This window comes from Gymnoscopelus microlampas, assembly GCF_963454915.1.
Source record: "Gymnoscopelus microlampas genome assembly, chromosome: 3".
NCBI classification, from domain to species: domain Eukaryota; kingdom Metazoa; phylum Chordata; class Actinopteri; order Myctophiformes; family Myctophidae; genus Gymnoscopelus; species Gymnoscopelus microlampas.
The window spans coordinates 54948161-54969814 of NC_139940.1; the positions used below are offsets into that span (position 1 = coordinate 54948161).

General features: G+C 43.8%; 1 protein-coding gene across 1 annotated transcript in view; it reads left to right on the forward strand.

Annotated features, from left to right (window-relative positions):
* Positions 1 to 21654, forward strand: part of adam22 (ADAM metallopeptidase domain 22) — a gene marked incomplete at its 5' end in the record, with an annotated part of 156500 nt that overhangs the window by 119096 nt on the left and 15750 nt on the right. Inside the window, 10 exons of the mRNA XM_084052404.1 lie at positions 5275 to 5367; positions 5822 to 5902; positions 7026 to 7076; positions 9753 to 9816; positions 10419 to 10524; positions 11944 to 12069; positions 13401 to 13569; positions 14261 to 14372; positions 17910 to 18000; positions 18617 to 18670. Of these exons, the coding sequence (XP_083908530.1) occupies positions 5275 to 5367; positions 5822 to 5902; positions 7026 to 7076; positions 9753 to 9816; positions 10419 to 10524; positions 11944 to 12069; positions 13401 to 13569; positions 14261 to 14372; positions 17910 to 18000; positions 18617 to 18670 (947 nt within the window). The remainder of the gene's footprint in view (positions 1 to 5274; positions 5368 to 5821; positions 5903 to 7025; positions 7077 to 9752; positions 9817 to 10418; positions 10525 to 11943; positions 12070 to 13400; positions 13570 to 14260; positions 14373 to 17909; positions 18001 to 18616; positions 18671 to 21654) is intronic.

Here is a 21654-nt window from a genome sequence, read left to right on the forward strand (position 1 = left end):
CTTTTAGAAATTTCAAACATATCAACCAGGACACCATGACCTCAGACCTTGAGCATCTCTCCTCTACAACTCCCTCATCAGCCAGCGAAGCAGTGGACTTCTACAACGTCAACCTGCAAAACCTCCTCGAGCTCCACGCCCCTGTCAAAACTAGAACTGTCATTTTCTCCCGCTCAGCCCCCTGGTTCTCTGGTGAGCTGAGAAAAATGAAGGCTGCTGGGCGTGTTTTCGAGCGGCGATTCAAGGCCACTGGACTAACTGTCCATAAATTGGCCTATAGGGAGCATCAGAAGGCTTATTCAAGGTCCCTCAGGGAGGCACAGTCAAAATTCTACTCAAATATCATCAACAATAGCCCTGGCAACTCTAAGACACTATTTTCCACCATCAACCACTTTCTGAAACCACAAACCTCTAAACACACCAACACCACAGAGGAACAGTGCAATACCTACCTCAACTTCTTCAGGACCAAGGTAGACAACATCCGCTCTCTCCTCTCCGGCCCCGTCACTCCACCTGTCCCAACTGCTGTCCCACAGTCTGGGATTTCCCACCTGCTCTCCTGCTTCACCAACACCACGCAGCAGGAGGTTGAGGATATTGTTGGAAGGATGAAGCCCTCTAGCTGTGCCCTGGACCCCCTTCCTACCACCCTAGTCAAACTCAACATCTCTGCAATAAGTCCCCTGATCACCAAAATCATCAACCTCTCCCTCCGGACCGGCCACATTCCACCCGCTCTTAAAACTGCCATTCTAACACCCCTCCTCAAAAAGCCCTCCCTAGACCCAGACATTCTGACAAACTACAGGCCGATCTCAAATCTCCCATTCCTCTCAAAAATTCTGGAGAAAGTAGTGTCCACACAACTTCAAAACCATCTCAACCTCAACAATCTCTATGAAACATTTCAATCTGGTTTTCGCTCCGCCCACAGCACGGAAACCGCCCTGGTCAGGGTCACAAACGACCTCCTAATGGCAGCTGATGATGGCTCCCCCTCTCTGCTCATCCTCCTGGACCTTTCCGCGGCGTTTGACACCGTCGACCATGGCATCCTTCTCACCCTCCTCCACTCCACCATCGGACTAACTGGCTCAGCACTAGACTGGTTCAAGTCCTATCTCTCTGGCAGGACAGAGTATGTCTCCCTGGGAGGCTTAAAATCTCTCACCCAGCCTGTCACCTGTGGTGTCCCCCAGGGATCTGTCCTCGGCCCCACCCTGTTCACCCTGTACCTGCTACCCCTTGGCCGTGTCATCAGCAGGCATGGAATATCTTTCCACTGCTATGCTGATGACACACAACTATACATAAAAACCAAGCAAACCTCCTCTGCCTCATCATCATCATCATCATCATCATCCTCATCACCACTACCGCCCTTATCCACTCTCACTACCTGCCTGGAGGAGATAAAGGCGTGGATGAGCAACAACTTTCTGCAGCTAAACAGTTCCAAAACCGAAGTCATTCTCATAGGCACCCCACACCAGATAAAAACATCCCCCATAACCAGCATCACCTTCTCCGGACAGGACCTCCCCCTCTCACCAGTTGTCACAAACCTGGGAATAAAAATGGACCCTCACCTTAACTTCGAGGCCCATGTCAAATACCTATGCAAAACATCCTTCTTTCACCTCAGAAACATTTCAAAACTCCGCCCCACACTTACGCTAGCAGATTCAGAAAAGCTCGTCCACGCCTTTGTCTCCTCCAGGTTGGACTATTGCAATGCACTTCTCATCGGGATCCCTAGCAAAAGCCTTCAAAGGCTTCAGTATATTCAGAACTGCGCTGCTAGGGTCCTGATGAGAGTGCGCAAACATGAACACATCACACCCATCCTCCGTTCACTCCATTGGCTTCCCGTTGCTTTCCGGACCCAATACAAAATATCCCTGTTGACACATCAGTGCATCCACGGCAACGCTCCCTCATACCTCAAGGACCTAGTCTCCCTACAGCCCTCGACCCGTAACCTCCGCTCCTCAAACACCAACCTCCTCAACACCTGCAAGGCCAAACTACGCACCATGGGCGACCGGGCTTTCTGCTCAGTCGCACCCGAACTGTGGAACGCCCTCCCTGTCCACCTAAGAGCACCACAGTCGGTCGACTGCTTTAAGAGAGGATTAAAGACTTACCTTTTTAGCAAAGCATTTTTTTAGCTGGTTTTACCTCTAGGCTTTATGCCCCATGTTTTAATTGTTTTTAGTTGTTTTCTTTTAATTGGTGTGATGTTTTCTGTTCTTATGCTACTGCCTTCTGTAAGCACTTTGAGATTTCCTGTAAATGTAAAGTGCGTTATAAATAAAATCCATTATTATTATTATTATTACCTTCACACAGGGTGTGATTTTTTAATTACATTAAATACAACATAAGATCACGATTCTGGTCACGTGGTCTGCTGCAAACAAGTGTGTCTTTAAAGCTATCTTGAATGATGATTTATTTTGTGTGAGATGTAACAGTTCCAGAATGATATAGATCTCTATACATAACTGTGTGTTTGAGGAGATTAGTTCTTGGAGCAGGAAGTGTTAAATGGCCACGGCTGGCATTCCTGGCACTGGCGAAGCGTCATGAGGGCCACTGGGGCCACGGCCCGGTCTAAAGACCCCGGCCTGCCCTGTCTAAGCTGCTCAAACTCCTGGGCAAGATTCGACAGAAAGAAATAATTCTGCCCCGACGACAATAGACACAGCCGCCGGCCGCGACGCTCACGTTACTGCAGTGATACATTGGCTGCCCCATTCGCACCTTTCACAAAGCTAAAGCTGCCGTCTCCTGCATTACAATGGTCCCAGTGTAACCTGTTAAGTACCGTAGTCCGTAGTACCGTAGTTCCACCCGGCTACCGTCAGACTGCTGAACAAGGCCTGAACACCGCTTATCACCAGGCTGGCCTGTCAACTGGAACATTGCAATTGAAACTGACTGTGTTCTTCTGTGCAGACAAGGGCTGGTAAACGAATATTCAATACTCGAATATGGGGAAAATATGTATGTTCGAATATGAAAATTAATATTCGATTTGATATTTTTTTTAATGTTTATTTGACAGGGACAATACAAAAAACTATGTATCAAGTTATAAAAACAAACAAAATATATGTTTTATTGGATCCGAGCGCTTAAAGGTGTAGTGAAATGAAAAATATGTTTTTCACACTTTTAGAGCATATCCGTGGTCATCATATGGGCATACCTAACAATAGATGCCAAAAAAATGGGGGAAAAATGATTTTTGTGAATTTTTACATCTAAAGTCCCTAAAAAGCCAATCTTAATTACTTCCTGTAAACGAAAACGTGCTGCGTGATGACATAATACAGCCTTCACGAATATAAATGAATCTTGATTACATGCACCTGTTTGATTCCCATAGCTGCACGTTCTTCAAACACAGCTGATTTTAATTACAGAGATACTCCGTTTTGAATCTCATTGAAGATGAGTGTATTACTCATTTTAAACTTCATCTGCACACTAAAATATGTATCTGAAAACATTATAGGTTCGAAATAAGCCAGGTAGTAGCAAACGTGCTTCACTGGCCGTCTCTCTCTCACTTGTAAACAAACACTAGCCGTGTGCCAGCACGGCTGAAGTGATTGAGATCCAACGTCCCATAGCCTGAAGGGATGGGACCTTCTGATTGGTTTAGAGTCGTTGAGCCAACGTTTCGGGCTGAACCTTCAAAATAAAATGACCGAAAATGTCACTTCAGTGCGTCTTTAATACATAGTTTTTTATATTGTCCCTGTCAAATAAACATACTAAAAAAAAATGTTTTTTTTATAATAATAATATTCAAATATATTCGAATATCTGCCAATCTTTAAGACCAATATTCGAATATCATTTCTGAGGAATGTTACCAGCCCTAGTGCAGACTTTAGGGCTGTGATGGCGCACTTATTTTGGGGTACCAAAATGGTGGGATAGAACTTTCCAAAAGTAAAAAAAAAAAAAAAAAAAATTGAAAAAAATGTTTATATTTTTTTTTACGTGGGGGTCCGTGGACCCCCTGGTGGTCCGCGGACCCCCTGGGAGTGTTGGGACCCCCCTGGAACATGGCGGACCCCTTCGGCTGTTTTTTTTTTTTTCATGAAGGTGTTTGCTTGTTTCTGGCGCAAATGTGGCAACACTGATATTCAATATGGGGGACCCCCGGGTCCCCTGGGAGTGTCGGGACCCCCGCCAAACATCGCGGACCCTTTTGGACCCCCGCAAAACCGCATGCAAGAGGTTGCACATGAACTCTGCAGCCGCACTGAGGCGCTCCAACACAAACACTGATGCTCCCCTAAATCCATTCCAGGGTTTGAAAATACCCACTTGACAAAGGGGTGACGTGCATCACCGTTCCAATGACCAATAAACTCCACTTCGGGATTTCGCAAAGACCCACAAAAGCATGCAGTAGTCCACACACACACACACACAGCGTGCTGGAACTAACCTTGCATCACCAGACTTTCCAGTTTCCACCTCGGAGGAAATAAAAGGTAACACAAATGGTGTACACGAAATTTGGTCCACCTCGCGGTTTGGGTCTCGCTGGGCGGTGTTCGGCGATGACGCTAAGGAACAATATGGCCGACCGTAATGTTGTGAGTTTGTGTTGGCCGCAATTAATTATGCTGCGAGGGGGCAGATGTGTGCTGAGCAGTGTGAAGTGGCCTACAGACTGCGCGTAGTCATTCTGCGCGTTGTGGGGTGTGTTGTTAGTGACATTGATATGTTGTTTTTGTGTTTATTCCCACACAGTGGCAGGGTTTGTTTTTGGGTTTTGGGTTTTGCAATGTATTATAGGATGACACTGATTTGCTACGGTGTGGCACATTATGAGTTCCCTAGCACAGTGGTTCTCAAAATGTTTATTTTCAAGGACCCCCCATAACTCATTTCTGAGGAATGTACACTCTCAGAGTTACGCACCTGTAATGGTCCATTTGGACCACCTTTCAAGGACCACCAAATGTCCCTCTCGACCCACTTTGAGAACCACTGCGCTAGTATACATTTAGGTCTGGGTCTTTGTGTCTCTGGTAACATTATTGTTACCAGAAACGATATGTATTTGCATTATCATTACTATAGTTGTACTTGTAGAATTAGATTAGTATTGCAAAATTGGTTTGTGATAAGTGTGTGTGTGTGTGTGTGTGTGTGTGTGTGTGTGTGTGTGTGTGTGTGTGTGTGTGTGTGTGTGTGTGTGCGTGTGCGTGTGTGTGTGTGTGCGTGTGTGTTTTGTAGGAGTGTGCCAGAGAAGGAGAGAGCTGTTGTAAGGGATGCACTCTGACGCAAGGCTCCAAGTGCAGCGATGGACTCTGCTGCAACAACTGTCAGGTAGCGGCGGACACACACACACACACACACACACACACACACACACACACACACACACACACACACACACACACACACACACACACACACACACACACACACACATGCACAGCCCCTGTCACTAGAATTAGGACACCAGGTTTAATGTGGTTCATGGAAATTAACGACACATTTGGAACACATCTTTGGCTGTTGTATAAGTCAGTGGTTCTCAACCTTTTCAGGCCGCGACCCCCCAAAATAATCGTATTTGAACTGGGGACCCCAGTTCAAACCCCAGTTGGGGACTTTTGATGCAGTAATGGTCTTTTTCTTTTCTTTTTTTCTCCTTTTCTTTTTTGGTTTTAAAAAAGTTTTCAAAGTCCTTAAATTGTCACATGGGGACCCAACCCACAGGTTGAGAATCACTGGTATAAGTAATAAGTATAATATTGTGTTGTTGTGTTGTGTGCAGATGGAGTTCATGGGTGTGGTGTGCAGAGATGCGGTGAATGACTGCGACATCCCAGAGAACTGCACAGGAAACTCCAGCCAGGTAGAACTAACTGCAAACATCCCCAGTGTGAAACTTGACCTCTTTATTTACAAATACACTGACTTCCTATTCTTTGAGACACACGGTTACTTGCCATTGTCTTGGAGGTGCAAACAACACAGGTACTGTATCAGCAACTTATTGTGAGATGGGTCATATACAGTACAGTGGTATCTTTTTATGCCCTATAGCGCTAAACTGGTTATGTACAGTATTGTAGCGCAAGGACCTTGCAACATGAAGAAGAAAAAAAAATCCCCAAGCTCCGGAGCAAGGTTATAATAGCTTTGGATTTTTCATTTTAGTTTAGTTTTAGTTCATTTTGAATATCTTTTTTTCTAATTCAGTTAGTTTTAATTCGTTTTTAGAGCGGATTTGCTAGTTTTTATTTTTGGAAAATGCTAATAGTTTTAGTTAGTTTTTGTTTTTTTATTCTTTGGATTATTTGTCAGCTGCAGGCTTGAAAAGGTAAGTATTGTGTAATAAAAATGTAACAAAAGATAGCATTTCAAAATATATTCAGTTACTATAACCGTTCCTAAATTGTTTTGTTCTGAGGCAGAATAGACCATGCTCCACTGGTGTTCACAAGGGCTTTTTATTTCCACCCAAGATAGACAATGTGAAAAACTGCAACATAACACAAATAATATATTTTTTTGGGAGCACTTGTATCAAATGAAATGTCCTTCTCTGCTTGTGTGGCTGTAGCTGTATGTTAGACCTTAAGTCTGCTGCTGCTGGATGAAGACACTAACCCCAAATAATTGGCAAAACACTAAGATTGTATTGATAATATAACATTAATATAAAAATGTATGTAATAGAAAAAATGTCATGGTATTTTTTTCTTTAAGACCTCCAAAAATGGGTTTCCATTGTGATACAATAAATAGGAAATTATAGTACTAGAAAGTATAGTACTTTAAGTTAGTTCCATTCATTCAAGCCGGAACACAATCGAATGATTGATCATTAAAATAAACCTGCTCTGTAAATGCACGCGGGGCCCACCCATCCTGACCACTTAACACAGTAGCCGAATGTGTTAAGTGGTCAGATGGGTGGGCCGCGAACGACAAGCGACTGTGTGTGACTTAGGAGCCGTCTTTTTGTGTTACAGTGTCCACCAAATGTCCACAAGATGGATGGTTACACCTGTGAGAAGGACCAGGTGAGTTCATCGGGTGTTTACAGTATCACCTGCCGTATTTGCTGACAAAATGTGCCAGTGAGGTGACATAATGCAGTGGTTCTCAACCAGGGGGGGTCCCCAAATGATTTTGGGGGGTCCCCAGATGATTAGCTTAAAGGGATACCACTAGAGACCACTGCTGCAGACAAGCTGAACATCGAAGGGACGGAGAAGGGAAACTGTGGCAAGGACAAACACCAAAGAAGAATATGCAGTTTAAAACAAAAATAAAAGAATATGCAGTATCAGCACTGATTCTGCAGAAAATGTTTACAACTAAAATAAGAAAACGAGTACCCTCCACCATGGATGGTGGATTGTATTTTTAATGAAGAGCTCAACGTTACAGTGACATCAGCTTGGTAACAATGTGTGGGTAACGTTCTGTCGGCAGGAATTCACTCGCCAAAAAAAATCGTATTTTCTATCAATTACACCCCCATCTCAAGTCTTGAGATTTGTTTGTTTTTGTCGCATTCCTAAGTCAATTATTTGATGATCGGTGGAGTCTCTGGTAGGCTATGGAGATAATGTGTACCGATTTGTGTGATGTTTGGACAAAATTTGTAGGAGTAATGTTGAAAGGGTGGCATTTGTTCCTCAGCGTAGTGTGAATGTGCGTGCAAGGTGTCACCGCAATAGGACGCTGCGTTCATGATTTGCAGCATTTTGTTCAAAACGGGCCACAAAAATCACACCGATCCGTCTTGATCATGTGAGAGATCATGTGTACCGATTGACGTAGCGGCCCGGGCACCTAGGCTCAGTTTAGCCTGACAGCGTGTCACGGGTTCGAGTCCCGATCCCAACGACCTTTGCTGCGTGTCACTCCCCATCTCTCTCCCCATTTCCTGTCAGCCTAATGTCCTATCAATGAAGGCATCGAAAGTAAAAAAAAATATCTTAGAAAAATCGGCCTGGCGGAGACAAAAATGCAGGGCAAAGGGTTTTCTTTGGCCTCTAGGGAGTGCGCATACAAAGTTTTACACAGATCGGCGCAGTTACAGGTAAAAACACGAATCGGCCTGTTATAGCGCCACCATGAGGCTGATTTAAATCAGTGGCATTCAAGTGGCATTTCTTCCTCTGCTTAGTGAGAATGTGCGTGCAAAGTTTCACCGAAATCGCACGCTGTGTTCGTGATTTGAGGCATTTTGTTCAAAACTGAGCATTCCTGCAAACTTTGGAAGCCAATCTCAGCCAATCAGGATGGAACCGAGACGCTAAAAAAGAACTGAGCGTCACCTGGGATGGCCACAAACTGTCCAACCACACGCATCCCATGTATCTTGGTGTTACACTGGATAGGACACTCTCCTTCAAGAAACACCTGGAGAACACCAAAGCCAAGGTCAACACCCGCAACAACATCCTGCGCAAACTAGTGAACTCCAAGTGGGGTGCAGATCCACCAACAATCCGTGCAACTGCCATGGCCCTGTGTTTCTCCACAGCAGAGTATGCCTGCTCAAGCTGGAGCCGATCACGCCATACCAAACTGGTCGACACAGCTTTGAACGACACCTGCCGCATCATCACGGGATGCGTCAAGACAACGCCTATCCCGTGCCTTTTTGCGCTAGCCGGCATCTCTCCCCCGCACATCAGACGACTAGGTATCGCTCAAGATGAACGGAGAACACAGGAGACAGACATCAGACACCCCCTGCATGGCCACGTAGCACCTCCACGCAGGCTCCGATCCAGAGCCAGTTTTGTGCAGACAGTCGTGCCCCTCCAGACAACCAAACAAGCAGCAAGGACCAACATCTGGGAAGATGAATGGGAAAGTAACAACACACGAGCTCTTGAATGGCTGGACAGAGGGATCATACCAACGGAAAGCCTCGCTAGTGGCCACGACCTCGGCTGGGCAACCTGGAAGTCACTAAATAGACTGCGTGTGGAACAGGGGAGGAGCAAAGCACTGATGAAAGCCTGGAATTACACAGCAGAAGACACGTGCAGCTGTGGATCAGAGCAGACAATGTCCCACCTGCTGGATTGTGCCGACGGCCCCCGGTGCAGTCCAGAGGACCTGGCAGAACCTATTCCATCAGCTGTGGCCTGTGCCCGATACTGGCAGAACGACATCTAAGATTGCTATGGACTCGAAGAAGAAAGGATGGAATATGGAAAATCTGAAAGCCTGGTTTCCTTTAATGACTATAGAGATACTGTGTACCGATTTGCGTGATGTTTGGACAAAATCTGTAGGAGTACTGTCAAAAAAATTGTTTCGCAAAAATCGGGCACTGGCGGAGACAATAATAATAACCATAATTAAAAATAAGACCATTACTGCATCAAAAGTAATTAACACAATACATTATATATATATATATATATATATATATATATTATATCTTTTTTTCAAACATTTAGAGGCAAATGTTGTGAAAATAGCCGATCTACATGCTCGCATGTAGATCGGCTATTGTCACATCATTTATCTGTGGAACCGAGTCAAACAAAATGTAATGCCCCAATTCCTACAATTCCAAGTGCTTGTCAGGGTGGGGGGTCCCCAGTTCAAATGTGATTATGGGTCCCCAGTTCAAATGTGATTAAAGGTTGAGAACCACTGACATAATGAAGATGATGTCAACACTAGTGCCCGTTATGTGTGAAACATCCGTGTGTCTCTCTGTGCAGGGTCGCTGTTTCAACGGGAGGTGTAAAACCAAAGACAGACAGTGCAAGTACATCTGGGGAGAGAGTAAGTGTCAAAAGTACCTTGGATATTCCTTCAACGTGTTAAATATCCTTGCTACATTTAACGCAGTGAGGGTATTACATGGTCATTAAGTCTGTTTATTTTCCCTTCGGTGCCTTCTACTCTCTTCTGTTCAGATGTATTGACATATCTTATATCTGTTCTGTTTCTTTATCAAAAGATGAGTTGAAATGGTTGCACAGGAGTGTATCATTTCATATTTTTTATTAAAATCTTTAGCTGACCGAAACATTGATCTTGTGATCTTGCAAAACAGTACGCAGATTATTATTATTATTTATGCTGATGTTCTGTTTGTTTAACCACTTAAACCGTACATACTTGGCCCGCTTCTTTTTTCCATCCACCAAATCTCTTTGCCGAAAATAGCTGATCTACAAGGTCACAAACTGTCGTGTTGTTGATCTGCTATTTTCGCTGAACGTTCGCCCCGAGAATAGGGATGCTAGGGTTCATGTGGTTAAAATACACCAAAGTAGTGTTGCCTTTGCACGCGCAGCCTTTGCACACGCTAGTGACGATCAATGCATTGATCGTCATCGACACTAGTGATACTCAGAGCTGTGTGCTTTGTTCACCACTAGAGGCCACAGCTGCAGACAAGTTCTGTTACGAGAAGCTGAACATCGAAGGGACGGAGAAGGGAAACTGTGGCAAGGACAAAGACACCTGGATACAATGTAACAAACAGTAAGTCTGTTCCGTTTTTTGACTTTATTTCTTTTTTATATGAATATATATGTTTTTATTTTGTCTTTATAAGAGACAGAAGAAGGGATACACGCCGAAAATGTAATAAAACGTTGCATTAATTGCAAATTAAAAACAAAACCAATTCATTTGTTTGCACTACCTCTCACTTGAGCATGACAAACATAATACTAATAATATCTTTTTTAAATTTGTTTCATTTTTTTATTTAGAGTAGCCAATTATTTTTTACCCCTTTTTCTCCCCTTACGGGTGTGTAACTCTGAGAGTGTACTAATGTGCTACACTCTCAGAGTTATGGGGGTCCTTGAAAAAGTTTCAGAACCACTGTGCTACACGAAATGGAACAGAGCCTTCATTAGAATCATTGGTAACACCTGTGAAGGAGGTAAGGAATGTCAATTAATTCCTCCCCACACACATTTCTGTGGTGTCACTGCTGTCGTATCCCAGTGACTCACCTGCCAGTGAGGAGCCCCCACCGGGAGGACATAGAGCCTTCGTCCTACTCCTCCCGCCCAACACTCCCCGCTGACAGGTGCCGACCCCAGCCCGTAGGAGTACATGCAATGACCGATATCACCCTCCTCCCCGCCCGGCTTCCCTCCCCAGAACACGGGCCAATTGTGTTCTTGTAGACGCTCGACAAAAACAGGACGCACCGCGGTGGATTCGAACCCACAACCTCCGTGCCGGTGGGCAGTGACTTTACCACTGCACCACCCGAGCGCCCTAATACTAATAATATCATATACTGTACACGCACATGTAATGTAGTGAGCACACAGTAATACAGATACATGCATACTGTGTACATGTACAGATATTATACACAAACAGATTACCCGTATAGTCCCCATGACCTTTCATCCAGCACCAACGTCAGGCCAAATATTCAAAAGAGCTCTCCATTGGGTCACATTGTTATTGTGATAGTACTGTAGGCTGTGTGTAGAATTACTGTTTACAACTGCACCAATTATCATGTCTGTTCTGGTTTGAATACTGTATTTGGCTAATTGCAGAGCGTGGTTAACTGAATAGTAGGTATAGTGCAAGGATGGCAGGGGAGGTGGTCAATTATTTAGATTCATGTTTACAAGGGAGACCCGGAATGCTGTTTGCTTCTTTGTTTAATTAAAGGCGATACACCATGAATGTAACTTTAAAAAAAAATGTATATATATTTTTGGGCTCCCCAAGTGTCCCTTGTACTAAAAAAAAAATTGTTTTTTTTAACACTCAGTCTTTCATCTTCATTTCATGGGTTTTCTGAATGGGCGTGTCTGAACAGGCCATTTCATTTCGCGCGTCTTACTTGTTAGTATCATTGGTAACACCTGTGAAGGAAGTGATGATATGGCTGCTGTGCATAGAGCCTATTCCTTTGTGTTTCAGAGACATACATTGTGGGTACCTGCTGTGTTCCAACATCTCACCGGCCCCCCGCCTGGGAGAACTGCAAGGAGGCCTGACCACCTTCTCTGTCCCCCTGGCCCAGCACAGTACCTCACTGGACTGCAGGTACTGTATATATACCATTGGTTTTATTTATTTTTAAATCGTGAACAATGTTGTGCAAATCTTGAATATATATATTTTTAAAGCGAACATTTGTAACTCAAATCTTTGCTAGAACAAAATATTTTTGAGATGTTTTTGCCAAATACATATCATTTTGGGGGTCCTTGACATGAAAACGTGTGAGAACCATAGACTGTAAAAAAGAATGGACAAAGCCACTCCCCTGCTTTCTACAGAACGAAAATGAAGCCGATAGTTCAGAAACGTGCATTCCTCCATCGTTAATATATACAGTTGGCCACGCCGGAACTCAAACGCTATTGGTTGAGACCAGACACGTGACCAGCGAACCGGAAAACAACCCCCAAAAATGCTATTGGTTGGGTAGCTTGTCAATCAAGAGTAGGGCGGGGAATGAATGCTATTGGTTGTGTAGGTTGTCAATCAAATCATCCCGCCCCTCCTGGAGCATAGCCTACTTTATCGTCAATTTTAGAATAAATGGGACCATAATTTAGCAAAACGCATATCATGATGATTGAAAGGAGACTTTAAACTAGCGACTGGAAGCATAGAATTTATGACAATTTTTATTACGGTAAGAAAATCTAGTCTAAAGTTTGTCAAAAACCCATTCACTTGCGTTAAAATAAATTCTTTCTGACACTGCAGGTCGGCGCAGGGTAAAACAGTGCCTCACTCTGGCCATTCATAAGCTTCCGTGTTGGCCTCATCGTAAATATCCAAGCCTTGCCCCTTGGTGAGAACCACTGGTATAAACAAATCCACAGAGGTGAACTCGAAGAAAACGAGCGCTCCTTTTTCAATCTGACTGGTTTTCCAATTATGCTGTAACCTATGTACTACTGTATAACAACACAGTACAGTACGCAGTCATTTGAGACACACTCTCTGTGTCAAATGAACGCTAAGGATTTTACTTCGAAAGGAATGAGAAGTCATCAATTCATTCTTATTACCAAAGACAACTGAAAGGCATGCAGTAGGAGAACAGTAATGTCAACATATAGCGACATATCTGTCTTGGAAAGTCCAACTGAAGGCTGGGCACAGTTTTGTATTTTGGGTGAAATCTCCCTTATAATCAGTCATTAGGGCTAATAGATAATTAATTCATTTGTTTATAGATGGCTGGGCTTGAATTTTGTCTGATAGAATTCAGAAAATATAAAGAAAATAAGTGAATATCTAAATAGATAAATAACTGTGTGTGTGTGTGTGTGTGTGTGTGTGTGTGTGTGTGTGTGTGTGTGTGTGTGTGTGTGTGTGTGTGTGTGTGTGTGCGCGCGTGTGCGTGTGTGTGGTTGTAGTGGGGGTCATGTATTTATAGATGGAGACAGTGACCTGGGGTATGTGGAAGACGGGACGTCGTGTGGAACGGATAGAATCTGCTTCAACCACAAGTGTCTCCCAATCCAGCAGTTCAACTTCAGCACCTGTCCAGGAACCACCGACAAGACCATCTGCTCTGGACATGGGGTACATGTGCACGCACGCACGCACGCACGCACGCACGCACGCACGCACGCACGCACGCACGCACGCACGCACGCACGCACGCACGCACGCACGCACGCACGTCACACGCACACGCACACACACACACACACACACACACACACACACACACACACACACACACACACGAGTGCGCATAAAATCACAGCATTACATAAAACAGGCCTAATTTGTGTGCACTGTAATAGAGTGTTACAGTTTGTAAATCCCAACAGTATTACTGTTGGAGAACATAATTACACCCGTCGATTACTCAACCATGAATGTTTAAGTTGCTAATTGCTAATATGGTTTAAAGTGCGTAAACAGGTGTGTTGATTTGTCATTCTGCAGAGGAAAACCCATTCTGAAGACACTATCTGAGTTAACCTACTGTACATGCATACCGTATTCCATAGTTTACGGCATTGGGGTCCTTGGCGGGGTTCCAGGGGGTCCCCAGCCAAATTCTTTAATATAGCGTCACAATCATTTGAACCACTTTAACCTTATATCATAGTTTGGCTATTCAAAAATGTTCCTTTGAGTGTAGTGTACTTGTTGCTGTTTAGTAATGAACTTATCTGTGTGTGTGTGTGTGTGTATGTGCGCGTGCACGTGTGGGTGCGTCTGTGTGCGCGCGTGTGTGTGTGTGCATCTGTGTCATCTGCAGGTGTGTAGCAGTGAGCTGAGGTGTGTGTGTCACCTGGGCTGGGTGGGTGATGACTGTAACTCCACCAGCCCTCTGGGTTACCTGGTGGTGGGCCCCACCGCCTCTGTCTCAGGTAAGACCGCTCCTCCGTCTGTCTATCCCATTGGTTCTCAAAGTGGGGTCCGGGGACCCCCAGGGGTTCTTGAGGGAGCTTACAGTGGGTCCCCAGCTAAATGAGTTAGGACCCTTATGGGTCTGTAACTCAGAGAGTGTACAAATGGAACCAAATGGACCCTAACGGGTCCATTTGGTTCCATTTGTACACTCTCTGAGTTAAATTAACATTGATTTTACAATAAAAATTGGGGTCCCAGAGATGGAAATGTCATTAAATGGGGGTCCGTAGCCTAATGCATGTCAAACTGGGCGGCCCTTGAAAATAAAATGGCTGAAAATCACTGCTGGAGCCGTAAAAATCTTCTCTTATGGGGGTCCTTGGCATATATCTTTTCAAATGGGGGTCCGTGGGCTAATACGTGTCAATTTGGGGGTCCTTGACATGAAAAAGTTTGAGAACCACTGGTCTATCCATCCCTCCATCCACACTGTACTGTACCTCCACCCCTCTGCTTCCATGACTCGTCTCATTCTCTCTATTCTTTTCTCTGCGTTCCTCTACACCTCTTTATTTGTGTGCACCCATCTTCCTTTTCTATTTGTCCGTCTCAGTGGTCCAAATGAAAGGTTTCGTTTTTTTTTTGTTTTGTTCTTACCAAAAGAGCACACTTTATTCTAATCTCACTCACATAGGCTATTACCTGTGCTGTTCAACAACTGTTTAGGGTTAATAAAATCAACACTCATAACAAGATGTTACAGCCTAATATTGTTCATTATCTGCTGTCGGGCAGATACCATGTCCAAAATAAAAAGAAACATGTTTTTAGATCAACACAACACTGCCTCATCAAAGTTGGTATGGTGACTTTTATTTATACATTGTCAGATACTTGAATGTGTCCTTAAATTATCATCACTTTACCCAAATACAGCTCAAGTGGAGTTAGGAGGGTTTTTACCATTAATGTGGAGATGGGGGACAAACCAGCTAACTCCACAAGTTGGAGTTAGCTAGTTGTTCCGACTGTTTGAGGATCCAATGGAGTTAGGAGGTTTAGTCAGAGGCGCTTTTTTAATACTTTACGTTTCATTGGTTCAATATTTGTAAAACCCACGCACAGACGTAAAGGGTGTTCTATAGACCCCTTAACAGACGACGTCACGCTGGTTGCAAGCGTCATACTGCGCAAGCGTCAAACCCATTCTGTCAGGTCTCGCTACGGCGCGCAGCACTAGCCAACGCGCAAGAGGGGGTTGGGGTGTGCTGAAACCAGCGCACCCCAAAACAACAGGTTGAGAATTGATTGCATGAAACAATCACCTGTGCATCCAGTCTCAATGTTGGTAAACAAATAATTGGTCTATAGCACTGATTTTCACTGATGTTGAAAAATGGAGATAGCTGGTTTCTGCCCGACAACGATATATTGTCAGTGATAATGTAATAAAGACAAACTACTTTTCTATTAGGAAAGCCTTCTCATACTCCTACACTCCCCTCAGCTCTCCTAATGTCTCCCCTACGCCTGTCTCCTTCTTAGCCTTCCTACTTTCTGCCTCTCCTACACTGTCTCTCACGCTTTTCCACTGTGTGAAATAACAAAGACAAAGGAGAGTAAGAAGAGCTCTGTTGGCTTTTTAAAACAGTTGTACTGTAGTTGTGGAATGTGGACTTTATTTTGGACACACTGAGTCTTCTTTGTGTCTCTCTCTTTGTGTTGGACTCAATGTCTGTCCCTGTAAACACATTTTATTTTATTTTGTTGTATTGAACCATGCATGTCATTTGTTTATTTAGTTTTTGGCTCATTATTTTTCACGTTCATTCTTTGTCGACAGGGCTCATGTCTTTGACGGCGTGACTGGAGGTCAGATTTCAGTTCATCTTGGTTGTGTTTGTATCGTCTTTGATGTCATTTCCTGGTTGTTCTTCCTCCTCACCTCATCTCTGTGTTGATAAAAGAAACAGAAAAAGCTGTGTATTGTGTGTGTGTGTGACCCCAGTTGAGTCTCAACCCAGTCTACTGCTGGGTTTCTGTTCTACCAGCTTCGTTTACTCACCTGGTTTCCCAGGTCCAAAGCAGGCCGCCGGCAAGCATCCATTTATTTCAAATGAAGGTGCCAAATTGCCAAAGTGCCAAATTCCCTGCTGTTCTCATTAATGGCCTAGCAGGTGTCGGAATTCCCCCCCCTGATGGCTGCAGAAGGGATTTGACCGGACTTTACACTTGATTTTATTACCTTAGTAATCATTGTCTTAAATACTTTCAATCGCTAGTTTAAAGTCTTCTTTCAATTACCATGACATGCGTTTTTGTAAATGATGCTCTGTTTAAATGTTTTAATTGATCCTACGGGCCCTACTGAGTGAAGACCCGCCCTCGCAGCCCTTCCAGCCAATAGCATTCGTTTTCAGTTCCTTTTTGGGACCGTAAAATTCCAAAATGGTGGATTGGAATTAACTGAAATAGTGGCTTCAAAGTGCGGCTCCCTTCGTCCATATTTTTAATACAGTCTATGGTCTAAAGTTGAACATTTAGAAGGGAAACCAGCAGCGCTTTGGGTCTCCAGGAGAACCACAGAGCTGTAGAACCAGGACCAGTGATCAGTGGACGTGTTACAGAATACTGTAGTACTGAGGTGTTGTAAAACAAACAGCGTTCCCTCGTTCCTGGTTGATCCCCTCCTGTCGCTTTCCTTTCAGGCTTTTCCTCTTAAGCGTGATGGTCAGTGTGTCTGTGTGACTGCAGTGTGTGTCTAGTCCAGTGCTTCTCAAACGCTGTGCTTTGGGATTTTGTGACAACTATATACAACCATATGAATTATTTTTTCATTTTTACTATATCAGTTCATTGTGTGAACTAATTCCCCAATACTAAGCCAAATAATGTAGCCTAAAAATATATATTTGCTCCACTTTCTACGTGGCATACGTATTTTTGGCGTGTCATTATAGGCATTTTATTAATATTTCTTTCCCCCCTCATTTTTTGCTAAAACATAATCTCCCCCTTGGCGGAGATAAAAGAAAATGGCTAAAATAGCTGATCTACAAGGTCACAACATGCCGCAATTGTAAAGTTCTTGAATGAATCCCAAAGCTATTCTTTAACTCCAGAGACAGTTTATTTTTTAACCTCTTTACTTGGTAACATCAAAGTCATGAATGTACGTCTTTCACTGACAAACACAACATCCATAGTAACATCCGGGGCTCTCACCTTCAGTGGCCTTTCTAGCATTATGAAATATGAAGCGCCCCCTTGTGGATCAAATGGAATACTGTCAGATCATAAACATTACAGCAATGACGGGTTGTAAGCAATGTAGATCGTCTGTTTTAGCTATGAATACAGGCGTGCCTTGGGATTTGGACTCGTCCAATGGCGTGCCTTGGACACAGACAGTTTGAGAACCACAGGTCTAGTCTATATGCCCTGTTTGCCCAGATTATTGTGTAGCCTACCGGGGGACAAAAGCACCTGCTACATCTTCCTCCCCACCAAACCCCACCCCACCCCCACCCTCCTCTGTCTCCTCTGTGTGTCAGGTATGATCAGCACCAACGTCATCGTCGGTGCCATCGTGGGCTCCATCCTCTTCCTGGGTCTCATCCTGGCCGTCACAGCCTGGGCCTACAAGTAAGTGTCACCTGAACGGGACAAAATGCACTCGGGCCGATGGCTCGGCAGACAACAGCAGCTAGGGACCCCGTGCTTTGGGGGTCGCCTGCTAGGTGTGTGTGTGTGTGTGTGTGTGTGTGTGTGTGTATTTTTGGCGGGAGTCAGGCCATGCGGAACTCACCGGGAGCCGATTGTTCTTGGTAAATCGATCGATCGTGTTCAACTGATGGATCTTGTTAAATCGATTGATAATATTGTATCGATCGGTTATGTTGAACTGAGTCCAGACCTCGTAGGTCTGTACCACAGAAAAAGGCAGTAGATGGTGGTCTGCTCTGCATAATACTAAACCATAACAAAAATTGCAGCCTTTTGATTTGTAATTTACATTAGTCTGTGATATATATATATATATTTTATTATGGAGCCCTATTGGTGGCGTTCTTCTTTTCTTTATTATTGTTATCGTCATTTTTATTATTATTATTATTATTATTATTATTATTATTATTGTTATCATTATATAAAACCTTGGGGCTTTCTGGTGGCTCAACAGTTGAGTAGGTCTCCAGGAGCGAGGCTCAGATAATGACGTCAGTCTTGTCTCATGTTGCTACGTTGTTCCATCCACCAGGAACTACAGACAGAGACGCTACATGGAGTCTGAGGTCCACCGAAGATTCTGCCGGTTTGTTAAATCTAACACTGAGATATGAACATAACACATTAATATAACACTGGGATATGAATCTAACACTGATATATGAATCTAACACTGAGATATGAATATACAACATATGAATATAACATATATGAATCTAACACTGAGATATGAATCTAACACTGAGATATGAATGTAACACTGAGATATGAATATACCACATATGAACATAACACATATTAATCTAACACTGAGATATGAATATAACACATATTAATATAACACTGAGATATGAATATACCACATAATGCATCTAACACAGGGATGTGTTCATATGACGTGGCTCTCCACTCCATCACTGCATGTGTCATGATGTGACGTCACTCATTGTTCTGGATCTATTCCATGATGCCATGCTGGATCTATATCCAGACCCAAGCAGAGTCTCCTCCAAAGCAACCTCAGACAAACTCAAACCGCTATTAGAGTCTGCATGCACCACTAATAACCACTTCACCCCCATTGCTCTGTCTTTTCTGTGTTCTGTTATTGTGGGGAAAGCTTTCGCTGAAAATAGCATATCTGCTATTTTCAGCGAAAGCTTTCCCCGCAATACGGCCCGTGGGGTTTAAGTGATTAAAGGAATATGCTGCTGTTTTTCAACCATATCCACATTTATTTACGGTATGGAGTCCATACACAAAGTAACACCAGCATTTATTGCTCAATATAGCACGGCCCAATAAAAAAAATACTACAATACCCAGAATTCCTTGCCCTAGCTTCACAATACAGTTCAGGTTCCTCCTCGTCAGTGTTCCGAATACGTTGCCTGGAAGTAGGTCCCATTCCTGCAGCGATACCACCAAGCCATAGGCTACTCATATCAATAGTATAGCTGGTGTTATTTATGCACTTCATACAATAACTGAAGGGATATAACTGGAAAATGACAAAATATTCTGTACCTCAACAATGTTGTCATTTCATATTCCGCTGTTCGTTAGCTTCTTTCTTTCTTTCTTTCTTTCTTTCTCTCCGCTCCTCTCCTCTCCTCTTCTTTCTTTCTTTCTTTCTTTCTTTCTTTCTTTCTTTCTTTCTTTCCTCTCCTCTCCTCTTCTTTCTTTCTTTCTTTCTTTCTTTCTTTCTTTCTTTCTTTCTTTCTTTCTTCTCCTCTCCTCTCCTCTCCTCTCCTCTCCTCTCCTCTTTTTCTTTCTTTCTTTCTTTCTTTCTTTCTTTCTTTCTTTCTTTCTTTCTTTCTTTCTTTCTTTCTTTCTTTCTTTCCTTCTTTCCTCAGTAGCACATTATCTTGTATAACACACACACACACACACACACACACACACACACACCCCATCCGTAATGAAGTGAATGTGTGCGCTCCAATGTTCAATCTCTTCCATGCATTTCCATTCTTCACAGTTCAACCGTCTCATGGTAACGTTGCAGATTGCAGCCCTGCTGCACGTTGCAGCATGCGGCCCTGGGTGCTGCACGGTGGCAGCGTTGCAGCACGCGGCCCTGGGTGCTGCACGGTGGCAGCGTTGCAGCACGCGGCCCTGGGTGCTGCATGGTGGCAGCGTTGCAGCTTGCAGTCATGCTGCACGTTGCAGATTGCAGCCATAGTGCATGCTCTCCGCATGATTGAGCATCGTTTGATGAAGAATGCTGGATGGAATGTCGTGATATTTATGTCCTATGTTGATTGTACGATGTTTACTTTGTACTACATGGAATGCAATGTTGTCCCTGTGCCATAGCATACTGTACTCATGTGAGAGTTAATACTGTGTGTCACTGAGATCAACTTTTATACAGCTAAACCACAACACCTGTGTTCATTTTAACACGGATGTTTTCGTGTTACATTAACACTCCAGATTTAGCTGTGTACTGCATTCTCAAATGATTCAGATGATGTTGTTTGCCTACTTTTCTGTCTGTTATTTTGATAGATATGGTGAACCTGAGGTCTTTATTCTGATACATGTGATATTTCAAATGTAATGTGACCAACCGTGCTGCAACGTGAGTTGTCGGCATTTCTGCTCGTCGTCAAAATATGACACCCAGGTCACCCAGCACCTCGTTTAGTTTACCTTTTCTGTCACCCTGAGGTACAAATCATGCATTCAATCAATACAATGAATGCTATTTACCAGGGGCTGGCCCATGGGCCTGTACTCTAGTGACACCTTTAGGGCAAACGTTCCCACTTAGCACGCGTTATCTCCAAATCCAATTGTCAGTTTGCCATGAAATCAGCCGAGCACAAATAACGTCCCAGGAGGATGAACCCTTAACTATTTGATTGACAGCCATGCCCTATCCTGGATTTTGTATTTATTATACATAAATAAATAAATCACAACAAACATGAGAATTATAATGATCGTCACATAACTGCGTTAGTGAGCAAAATCATGTGTACAATCAGGAAAATCGCTTTGATCGACATTTGCCCCCAGCTTGTGTCAAGCGATTCTTAGTGGCCTGTTGGGGCTAATTTATAATTTATATAAAAAAAAGTGATTTTTAAATTGCAGCTTGCAATTTAAAATCCGTCATTGTATTATTTTCATTGAGCAACATGGCCATGCCATGAAGCATGAACGAGGCTTTGGCAGCATTCCCCTGTGGTGAACCCAGCTTGGCCGGGGCATTCCAACCAACGCAATTGGCTGGAAAGCTATAGCAATGGTGGGGAGGGTGATTTTTGTCGCTGCACCAGCAACTCCCACAGGTTGGTCAGCGTTGCCTGTTCAGTGGGGAGATGAACTGAGAAGAATATAGCGTGTTCCTTCGCATGCATTACGTCGTCCCTGTGAAACTCCTCACCGTCAGGCTGAAAACAAGCCAACTGGCGACGCGGCGTGTGTCAGAAGTGACTCATGTTCGTCTACGGACCAACCGGTAGGGCCTAGCACAAGGGCGGGAATAGGCTCTATGCACAGCAGCCATATTGGGAATGAATTGGGCCCCTTCCTTCACGGGTGTTACCAATGATACTA